The sequence below is a fragment of the Fomitopsis serialis genome (genome assembly GCF_022376445.1).
Source record: "Fomitopsis serialis strain Sig1Antser10 chromosome Unknown B0H18scaffold_790, whole genome shotgun sequence".
In the NCBI taxonomy this organism is placed as follows: domain Eukaryota; kingdom Fungi; phylum Basidiomycota; class Agaricomycetes; order Polyporales; family Fomitopsidaceae; genus Fomitopsis; species Fomitopsis serialis.
In genome coordinates this window covers 1-11,262 of record NW_025955750.1, presented here as the reverse complement: position 1 = coordinate 11,262, position 11,262 = coordinate 1, and the positions used below count along the sequence as shown (strand labels likewise).

Below are 11,262 nucleotides of genomic sequence, written 5' to 3'. Positions count from 1 at the left end.
CTGCTGTCTGGCGACGGCAACGTCAATGGCGGATTCCAAGACGACTCCATCGTCTCTATCTTACGCAGATGCCGTCGAATCAAGATTGTCGATGCTTCCGTCAGCTTTCTCTACATGACACACTACATCCAGCTCGTCTGCAAGTGCACGAGGTAGGCATGCTGTTTCTCATCTGTGAATGTGTTGCTGATGCGGATTTAGCATTCAGAACGCAGAAGACTTGACTATCGTCGACATTCATTCCAAATACGTAGAGCCGTACCACTGCAATGTTCCACAGCGAACGTTCCTCAATTGGGTAGCTGTGGGCAGCAAGTTCGCAGCGTTGGCTGCCGGAGGCAAGTAAACTTGGACACTTAAAATTGCCGTATCATGCAGCTGATATACGTTGTCGTTAGGTACTATCTACGCCCTCGTGCTGGTAGCCCTGCGCGATCTGCGCACGAAGATCGCCAAATCAGTGGGCAACTTCGCGTACCAGCTCGGAAACGTGCTATGCAGACCTGATCCCTGTAAGTTCTCCCTATTGGCGCTCTACATGACTAGGCTCATGCATTCTCCGACCTCCAGCTACTGCTATGGGTCAAATCATAATCGAGCGCATCATACCCGCTGTGGAATCCCTTCGTCAGCGTATACCTCTACGGTTCGACACAGTGTTCTCGTCGAATCTATTGACAAAGCTTCAGCTGCCGTCGGATTCACTGCTCTGCACTGATTTGGAACAATCAGATAGGATGTTCTCGTCACTAAAACTAAAGTGTGTAACGACTCGTTTCCATCTGGGAGCTCCGGCGGACCTCAACTTGAACTGACGGGACCAGTGGGTTTGTTGCAGTGGACAGGAACAAAGAAGTCTGGGCAAAGTGCTACATGCCGTTGGATCCTGCTCGCAGTGAGGAGATTCGACTTACGACGGCCAGCCAAAGCCTCTTACGACGAGAACGTCTGGATGATTTCGATCCACCCTCGCCTATGACGGTGGACGACGAAGGCGAGGCCGACGAGAACGATTTTGAAGAGGATCGAGAAGAGGACATAGCGGGAGACGACACAGTATCTGGAGGTCAGGGCAGATCTCCGTGTGCCATCCTGACGATACCTGGGCTGGATATCGCGCTGGAAGCACATCGACGCTACCCCGTTCCAACTGAGCGAACAGAAGCGTATCTATGGACCGAGAAGCAGCGGTCCCTCGCCCAGAACGCCTTGACACCGTCGTCCTTGGAGGAACTCGAGTATGAGGTGAGTGCTATGTGCATTATAATATCTTAGCGCGTCGTACTAAACGATGACAGCTTATATCAAATTATGAGAATGGTCAAAGACTGAACAACCACCAATATATTGCCGTCAATCCGCGCATACTCAGGTATGAGTAGCATTCAGCGTACGAAGCCATTCTCACTATGTGTAGTGAACCGCTCAAGATCTTGGACTCTCACGAGTCCCTCGTCGCGTGCATCTTCACCAACATGCCCTCCCATCTGCGTCGTATGCTGAGCATTGACCTTATTTCCTGCTTCCATGCCGAGTCGTGGAATCTTCAGGAGACTGACTCTGCTGCGGCTGGCACCGAATTCCAATTCCAAGCCGTCCATTTCTCCTGGTATAATAGGCATGCTACACGAGTTAGTCTTTCGGTCTCTGCAGTGATATCCAATTTTCACGCAGTATTGATATTTCAGGGTGATGACGTACCGCAGGATGTGCACCCGATGCTCCTGGGAAAGAAAGACTTGCGCACCAACTATAGCCAAATGCTCCCATACACATCCAAGGACATGCTCGAACACGCAGACACGTACCACAATCTGCAAGTGGTGTTCGACAACGTGTTCACGTGGGTTGCAGAGCAGGTAAGTATGTCATTAACCGTCACCCAAGCAGTCAATCATGTTTTCCCCCCAACAAACAGGTTCAAACCACGCTGCCAGACGAGTACCGCGTGCTGAGTATGGATGCTCAGGTATTGCCTGGGAATGCGCACTCAATTGTGCATCCGTTCCTCTCCCTCGTCATCAACTTGAATGTCGCAACCATGGCCCACAGGGATCGTAAGGACAAGTCCCTCTGCGTTGTCCTCGCCGTCGGCGACTTTGAAGGCGGGGACCTATGCCTCTACGAGGCCGGCTTGGTTCTTCCGCTCCGTAACGGCGATTTCACTGCTTTTCCTTCGTATCGTTTGACTCACTATAACTTACATTTCACTGGTCGTCGCGCGTCAATTGTTCTGCACACGGACAAGGAGATTGAGAAGTGGACTGACGGAGGGCGAAATGGCTGGGAAGGTAATGCACATTTCATGTAGTACTACGAGTTGTATTCTGCTTAATCCATATGTGTTCCACCCTAAATGAGTTTCTGACACCCGCGATCAACCGTTGATAGGGTGAGAAATGCCGGAGTTCGATACCATGTGCGCTTCTGTGCGCTTGCGGCGGACTCGGAGTCTCAAGGTTCACTTATCGGTGCGGCCGCCGACTCTTCGTTGTCACGTCTCTCACTATGTCGCCGCGCGATACTAGGTCGGAAGCCGCAGCAGCAGCGAAGGCGAAGGTTGGTGGGGGGAGCGCAAAGCCCCCCGTCAAGTCGACTCGCGGTAAGGCCAAATCGGCAGCCAGCGCCCGTGGTCCATCGGGCAGCATACAAGATGATGTGAAGGCGGCCCCCGACATGAAGGAAGTGCTGAGAGGGAAGTATCCAAACCTCTCAAACAAGAAGCTCGACGAGATGGTTCGCAAACTCGACACCGTCGCGGAGAAGGATGGAGTCTCTGAGAAGGATCGTCGACAAAGTACGTAGTATCGTGATTCACACTGTGTATCAGCATACTACTAGCGCATTGTGCCACAGAGATCAAGGACGACAACGACGCCTTAGTCGCCAAGGAAAAGGCGTCGGATACAGAGAAGGAGTTGGAGGATGACGAAGGAGAGCTGGTCACATCGGCGAGCAAGGGCAAGAAGAAAGCGAACGGTGAGTAAATGCACAACTAGTGAGTGGCGAGCTCATTGTGCGTTAGATCCATCGCCGCCTAGGCCCAAGCCTCGCCCACGCAAGAGGAAGGCGACTGAGACCCCCGAGAAGGAGGCGAGCGATGACGAGGCGAGCGTGGAGCAGCCCGAGAAGAAGAAGGCGAAGACCCAGCTGGCAAGTAAGCCAGCTGGTCAGGACGCATCGGCAGCCGACGCCACGTCGACGAGCGCAAGAGGAGGTCAGACGTCTGGTGAGCGTCATGTTCTTCGGAGCATACGGTCCTGTTTTGACGCATACCTCGCAGAGGTGTCGCCTGGACGCAAGCGTGTTGTCATACCGGAGGTGGTCATCCAGTCCTCGCCCCCGGTGTCGCGCTCGAAGGCGCCCAGGCAGGAGGAGGACCTGGCTGCATCCCTTGGTAAGTCGCTCAAAGAGTCGCGTATTTTACTCATTGACTCGGAAGCAGGCTCAGGTACGAAATCAGCCAAGCAGACGCAGGGCGTTGCGAAGCCTCCGGAGAAGAAGACTTTCCTGCGTCTGGAGGACAGTGACGAGGAGAATGAGGACGATGACGAGGAGGCGGGTGAGGGTGACGAGGACGAGGTCGAGGACGAGGACGAGGAAGGTTCTGGACAGGGCGGTGAGCCACTGGTGTGTCTTACAACTCACGCTGATGACTGACATCTGTGACAGCAGGTTCGCCATCCAGAGCAGGAAAGGGTGCAGCAAGGCGTACTCGTCGCGTCAAGATGGAGTCGATGTCCCCCATCCACGTCCCGGACGACTCTGACGACGATGGCAGCGAGTACAAGGTGTCAAGTCACGACCGAGAGGAGGACGTTGACGAGCTTGATGGCGACGTGGACATGGATGACGAGGTGAGACTGTGGCTTGGAAGGCGGCGTTTGACTGACGTTTGGCCTAGATCGTCGTCAAGGTCAAGGACAAGCCTCAGCAGAAGAAGAAAGAGAAAGTCCAGAGCAAGGGCAAGCGCAAGGTCGGCCGGCCTAAGAAGGTCATCGACGTCGACAACAACGTGCTCGAGACGATGACGCAGGAGCCTTTGAAGAGCTTCCTGCACCACGCCCAGCAGGAGTTCCGCGTGTACCTCAGCTTGGAGAACGCGTGGCCTCGAGTCATGAAGGACGGTCGTATGGAGAAGACCGAGAAGCCCGTGGAGATCATGAAGATGCTCATGGAGAAGCACGAGAGGTACAAGACCAAAAGTTCTTGACCGCGTACAACAGGGCGTGGGCGGATACTACAGTGACTCGCGGGAGGATGATCCACTATGTGAGTCGTCACTTGATGATGTCTCAGCGGTGACATGAGCATCGAGCAAATTGTCAGGTGGCGAAGGTGTCATCTCAACTTCGTCAGGAAGTCAAGCAGAAGGCAAAGCGCGTCGTCGAGAAGAACTTCCTCGCGTTCAAGGTGCCGCAACACGGCTCTGACGGCAAGAAGCTCAGCAGTGCTGCGTACAACGAGAAGACGGCGAGTCACCTCGAGGCTCTCGTGAAGTTCTTGAAGCAGGACTTCGCGTTCCATCACGGCAACTTGGAGATGCCAGATCCGATGGTGGATCCCTCGGTGCGTGTGCGTGCCAATGTCTAGGTACGGCTTACTGATATGTATTAGCTGTGGGTGGCCAACCTGGACGCTCCCTTCCACAACGAGGCTGTGGCTGAAGTCGCAGCTCGTCAGTGGTGGTCTGGAGCTCATCGGGAGGCCATGCGGCCTGAGAACCACGCGCGGTTCGACATCAACAAGCAGCCCCTGTCGAGCAACATGATAGCTCTGGTCTGCTCTGCGGTGAGTACGATACCCTAGGTACTGAAGCCTCTATTCAAGTCATTGTGCATTAGATCATCGTTGCGCTGGACGAGGCCGTCAAGGTGAACGTCACCGTCAGCTTCGACGAGAAGACGTACGCCACCGAGTAAGGAACATTATTTGTTTATAGCGCCGGCCTAACTGTGCTTTGTAGGCACGATCGTCTGAAGGTCAGCATCGACAACCTGCGGCGCTGTGCAGACCCGAGTGACCCGTCGAAGTACGATGAGGGCTGTGCTCGGTTCTGCAAGTCAATGGACGAGACGTTGGCGAACACCATACGGTAAGCACATAGCCTGTTGCTGACGCTGTGCTAGTGCATTGCAGGGGTAAACCCCGGGTGTCCGGGGGCTTACCCGTACCCGTACCCGCCCGGGTACCGTACCCTCGCAGCGGGTACGGGTCTCGTGCGGGTACAGCGGGTCTGCGGGTCAGTGAGCGGGTCGGGGAGGGAGTACGGCAGCGGGCAGAGGGCAGGGAAGGTCATGCAGGGAGTCGTGTGAGCGAGCGAGCGATTGCGCGGGCAAGCGGGCAGCACCCGTTGTCCTGACTCCTCGCCGTGCTCACCATCTTCCTCGCCCGTGCGTCCCCACCATCGACTCGCGCGTCCCAGCGAGCCCGACGCCCGTACGTCTTCCCCATCTTCCCGCCCTGCATCCCGTCTGCACGCCCTCCCGCTTGCTCGTTGGTGTGCCTGCACCCATCCTTCGCTTGCCGTTCATCGGCCGTGCCGGCGCGCTGGGCATTCGCCCAGCGCACTCATGGTCTGTGTACGTGTGGTATTGACCCGTCTGCACGTACGTTTGTCAGCGGTGTCCTGCGCGCGATTGCCGCATCGTTGCCTGGTTGTGTGCCCGCCCGCCCGCCTGTGTACGCGTTCGTCAGCCATGACTGCGCTGGGCACCCGCCCTCTTCACTCACGGTCGCTGATCCCGCTTGCCCACTTCCCTGCCCAACATCCCATCCGCCCGCGAGCTCCCCAGTCCGCCTGCCCGGCCGTCTACTCGTCCGCTTTCCCGCCCGTCTGTTTGGTCGCTCGTCCGCGCGTCCACCCGCCACCCGCTCGCCATCCGCCTCCGCCCGCTGTCCCGCTTGTCCGCCTGTGCGCTCGTGTTCCCACCTGCCCGCCCGCCTGCGTGTGCGTTCGGCGGCCACGTCTGCGTGCTGGGCATTCGCCCAGCACGCTCGTGGTTGACGTGTTTGTGCAGGTGGTCCGTGCCAGGGCCCGCCCGCTGTTGCTAACGCTCGTCCGCCCGCCGACTCGCTTGCTCGCTCGCCGTCCCGCTTGCCCGCCCGCGCGTCCCGCCCGCCCGCTCGCTCTCCCAGCCCTCACATGTGGGCCCGTCCGACTGTCCGTTCACGCCCGCAGCCCGCTTACCTGTCCCCCCGACTCGCCCGCCTGCCCGCTCGCTTTGCGCGCGTTCGCCGGTCGTGTTTGCGTGCTGGGCAGTTGCCCAGCGCGCTCGCGGGCGACGTGTGTTGCCGCCCGCCGCTTGTTCGTTGGCCGTGCCTGCACGCAGGGCATTGGCCCTGCGTGCTCGCGGTCGTCGTGCGCGTCGCGCTGGCACGTTGCCGCGTACGACGCGTCTGCACTCACCTCTCACGCCTCGTGTCTGGTAACTCCCTCTGCAATCCTTCGCGCCTGCTCGTCCCCGCAATAGACGAGCGGCCCTCCCTGCGATCTCCTGCGCGCGCCGATGCGGCCTGGACAGTGGTCTTGCGGGCAACAGACGCGCCGTTCGTCTGCCGGTCTTGCTGGGCCTTGTCTGCGCTCATCGGACTTGCAGACGCGCTGCGCGTCGGTCGTCAGCGGCGCGGGAGGAACCTCTTGGCGGGGCCTTGACGTGCGCGTCGACGCGTCGAGCTCGCCGTCGCTCAGAGGGCGGGCGCGTGGTTGTCGACAGAGGGCAAGCGCGTGGTTGCTCGACAGAGGGCGGGCGCGTGGTTGCTCGACAGAGTCGACCCCCCGTTGTTGCTGGTCGGAGGGCGAAGAGAGAGGGAGGTGTGGCAATCCTGCGAGCGACTCGTTTGGGCGCTCGCGGGGTTGCCTCTTTTGGCAGTTACGGGCACTGCGCGCCCGCATACCCGGCGCAGACCATAGGGGCGGGTATGCGGGTTCGGAAATGGCTACCCGGACCCCTACCCGCGCGTACCCCTACCCGCGACCCGCGCGGGTTGGCCGTACCCCTGCAATGCACTACGCTGTGCTGACACAACATGGTGCCTATCAGGAGGCTTGCAGGGATCTCGAGCACGAGCGTAGACGACGACGACGAGGCAGCTGAGCCTACGGTCACCCGTGGCATTCCTACGGCCGCGATCTCGCGCATCTCCAAGCTGTGGGCGCCGAAGAACACTGGCACGAAGGCTAGTGACGTGCCTGCGGCGGCCTCGGCAAGCGGCTCAGGCCAGCCTGACGAGCGTGAAGAGGATGCAGAGGCCCCGTCAACCGCGTAGAGGAGTGTGCAGGTGCGTGAACTGACGGTCTGACATGGAGCATAATTCCTGAAACTGAATAGGTCTTGCCATGGTGGTGTCTACGTCCTGTCTACGTCCGTCAGGTGGTGGAACTGAAACGCAGTACGTCTCGCTGCGCTCCGTTTCGTGTACGATCATCTTCGTCGAGGTTCTCTACATCATGTACGTCGTATTCGGACTGTCATTCTGTGCCCATGCCTGCGCTGTCCTCTCCGCCTCTCTGTAGCTTTTACTGGGCTCAAACACCAGCTGCATTACTAACATCGCTCTCATATCCACGAGCTGGTGGTATACCCTGTATAGCTACGTGTTGTGATCATGTATTACTGTATGCACCGTCAATACCGCAATGAACTGTTCGCTCGCATTGCCTACTGAAGTGCATCATGATCCATTTATAACCATGCTATGGGCGCAATATGCACACTTTGAGAGCTCTTGATTAGCAGTCTCAACCTTCTAATGAGTAGGAATTGGACGTTGGTTTTATCACTGGCAAACCAGTTTATTATTGCTTTTTGAGTGGGAAACCCAATGCTGGGCTGCCCTGACAAATGGCGGTTGAAAACGCACTTCAAGGAATAAATAAAAATAAAAAGCTGCTTTTGTCAAACAATTCCTCTTGAGACCGAGGCACTTGTGTTGAGATTGGTTGAGGCAGTTTGGCTACTTTGGCGCTCTCAAAGCACTCTCTGTTGCTCTTCAGAGGGCCCAAGCATCTGGGCGGTTTTCCCTGATGTCCCTCAAGATCACGGATCTCTCCCGATCCCCGGGCGTCGCGCCCGACGTTCGGTAAGCCGACGCCACGCCCGCTGAGCTCGCCGCCACCGCGCACGGGCCCATCGCATCGCGCTCACCGTCGACGACCATGGCGGGCCCGTGCGGAGATCGGGTCCGCGTTGACTCTGACGCGCGGCTGGGTGGCGCGTGCCCGAGCCTCGCGGGCACTCCCACGGTCGTTGATCGGGTGATTCCCACGCGCGCTCGCCACCGCGTCCGGCGCTGTGCTCGCTGTCGGCGACGACGAGCACGAATATCTCGCTCCCCTCTCCGTTTCTCGTCGCGATTTCGTGCTACATACATATAGTATCAAATTGAACACCGTATATAGGCTTCCACTGTATATATAATCAGTAGTTACCTTGGAATTGTATGATTTTACATCCAATCATGCCTCGGCATTATGCACGGATAGAGCGGTCAAAAGCGAGCAAAATGTGCTCTTTTATACTTATTACTACTGCTATCATGATACACAACTAGTCTTTCAATACTATGAGCAAGTTGTCCTGCCCTGTAAGTGAAAACTCCGCCATAAGTGGCCATGTATAACACCTCAACCAATGTACTGGTACTCAGACAAATAGCACTCATATACTCATGGAATGCATCTATGCCTACTCACTACTTGTTGTACGGTCTCTGCAGCAACTGGGGGTGATAGAGGTCAAATGTAGGTGGGATGCCACACATATGGCTGGCTCTGTTGCACAGCAGCTAATGCATGTCTATACACAGATCTTCGATGTTTTAGCATCTATTAGTGCTAACCAACAATGCTAGGGTACTAAATCTTAACAGGATTATATGCATACCTTGCGATGCGATGATGTTCGCACTGGTGGCTGACCTAGTGGCTGAGAAAAGGAGTGAGTCGGAATCGTGCACCTCGTCCTTGATTGGCATCGGATAAAACGGAAATAGGACCCACTAATGGTACAATAATGTTAGTATTTGTCCGAAGCTGTTTGGAGTCAATGAGGTGACAGCCAGGGGGTCTGTATGCAGAAGTGGTCGTAGTGGCGTGAAAGTGCCCGTATGCTCGTTAAGTGTGCAATGCACTCGAGCGATGTTCACTCGGGCACCGCTTCGGGCATGTCCCCGAACTGCCCGAGACGATGTTCGTCTCGCTCTACACGACCTCCTGCTTGTCCAATCCCCAAGAGACTTCACATATAGCATTTAGATATACAACACATATTGCATGCCATGTTTGGAGACAATCCAACCACAGGAGATGATGTGATACGTTCTTCTCCTTCCTGTAGCCCCCTATAGCCAATTGAATGCATGCCCTTGTCATCTCATCTCAGAAATGTATTGTAGGTGTAAGTACATACAGATATGATGCAAATGTACATTCTGAGAAGTATTCATAATGCCTGGATGCATGTAGAGGCTCCAAATGAATGAATATGCTTTTTGTACATGTGAACATCCTCATAACATTGAGGCACATATACTAGTCCTGATACTGTGAGTATACACAAAAACGTACATGAATGTGCTTGCAACATACTGGTAGAGCTTTCATGAGCTACAGTGGAGTGGTTGTGATGTTATGCATGCCCCCTTGTGGCAAAGTTTCGCATTTTGGGGCCAGTAATCCTTCATCAAACACTATTTATTGCTTGTGGATAATCATAGCAGTTCTCTAGAGCTTATCAGAGCTGTTACAAGGTGCCATATGACGTACATTTCATTTTCTCTTATTTGTTAACTCTAACCACCTCACGTGCATGAGGACCGGTTATGTACTATACCGCACCCGGACTATCATGTGATAGCTGACTCTTTTCTTCGTCATGCTCATCATTTCCTTCGTCAGCGATGACATATCCTGACTCATGCTTACTGTACGATCTGACTCAGGCTTCTTCGTTTGTATATATACCTGTACAGTAAAGGTCGGACTCTTCAGTTCGACCTGGTTAGCAATCGACGCTAGCTTTCTCATACCGCTACCGCTTCGGAACTCGACGAGGACGAAGGGATTCACATCCTTCCTCGGTCTAAGACACAGAACTCTCCTTGAAGTTAGTAACCTTGCAAGCTTGTGGCTTGTAGTGTTCCACTCGCCTAGCTTCGCGTAACATAAGGTCGAACTCTTCTTCCATCTCCACCTTCTCAGGTGTAGAGAACCCAACCTCCCGAACGGGCTCGAATCCTCGAGTCCGCCGAAACCAACATCACGCGCCATCCGATCCTCGACCCTGGCCGACTCAATCTACCAGGCCTAGGCGCAGAAGAAACCCTTTTCTGGGACGACGAACTCCTCCGATTTGACATCACCGCGGAAGGACGTACCGAACCCGTCCACGCTGAATACTCGAACAAACACCAGACATACGTTTGGACGAACTTTCGTTCCAACACCGACGACGAAAAGAGAACTACCCAGTTCTTTTTGAAACAACCACGATTCGCGAAAGCGAAAGCCCATATTGCAGGGTTGAAACGAACCCTCTCCCGCACCCCGTCCCTCGAACTCGAACTATCGACTTCTGCCCGCACGCTTGAGAAGCGTCCAGAACAAAACCCCGAACCGATCGAAACATCGTTGACCCCGGTCGACGAAGAAACCAGAACCGAACCAGACACCTTCCCCTACCGTCCCCTATCACCAGAACTGTCGATGTCTGTCTCCGCTGCCGAATTTGCCACCTTGAAGCAGGAGCTTCTGGAGTTGAAGGCCCGAAGCGTAGAACGAGGAGACAAGCTTGAGGTCTCGAGTCCGGAAGCCTTCAAAGGCGATCCTCTGGACTTGACCCGCTTTCTCAATGACCTCGAAAACTACTTCGCGGCTACGAAGAACACCAACACCGACGACCAGCGAAAGATCGCTTACGCGGTCTCTAAGCTCGACGGGAAGGCCAAAGGATGGCGTACTCTATTCTACGAGGAACAGAACAAAAAGCACACGAACAACCAGGTCATGTACCCAACCTGGAAAGACTTCGTCACCGCCCTCACATCGTCATTCCCCGTCTACGAGCACCTCGACAAGGCCATCACCGATTTCGACAACCTCACTCAAGGAAAGATGTCGACGCACGAGTTTGTGCACAAATTCAAGACAGCTGCGGCGCGAGCCAAATTCCGGGATGCTACTGGAACGGGAGCCACAAGGGTTGTGAACGACTACAACCTGCTCTCCAACCGCTTCCGCCGCGCGGTCCGACCCGAGCTCCT

At 55.5% G+C, this 11,262-nt stretch overlaps 3 protein-coding genes across 3 annotated transcripts; 2 read left to right on the top strand and 1 right to left on the bottom strand.

Annotated features, from left to right (window-relative positions):
- Positions 1 to 397: 397 nt before the first annotated feature.
- B0H18DRAFT_899139 (uncharacterized protein) lies at positions 398 to 815 on the top strand (the record flags this gene model as incomplete). Its single annotated transcript, XM_048041439.1, has 2 exons — positions 398 to 512; positions 571 to 815. Coding segments are annotated over 2 exons (360 nt in total), but the record flags the coding sequence as incomplete, so codon positions are not given.
- A 735-nt stretch (positions 816 to 1,550) lies between these two features.
- Positions 1,551 to 2,086, top strand: B0H18DRAFT_831138 (uncharacterized protein; the record flags this gene model as incomplete). Its single annotated transcript, XM_048039395.1, has 3 exons — positions 1,551 to 1,631; positions 1,689 to 1,859; positions 1,919 to 2,086. Coding segments are annotated over 3 exons (420 nt in total), but the record flags the coding sequence as incomplete, so codon positions are not given.
- Positions 2,087 to 9,186: 7,100 nt separating this feature from the next.
- On the bottom strand, positions 9,187 to 9,396 carry B0H18DRAFT_1080270 (uncharacterized protein). Its single transcript, XM_048031274.1, has one exon. It carries the CDS (start codon positions 9,371 to 9,373, stop codon positions 9,203 to 9,205), a length of 171 nt encoding a protein of 56 aa, XP_047884220.1. The 5' UTR covers positions 9,374 to 9,396; the 3' UTR covers positions 9,187 to 9,202.
- Positions 9,397 to 11,262: the final 1,866 nt, after the last annotated feature.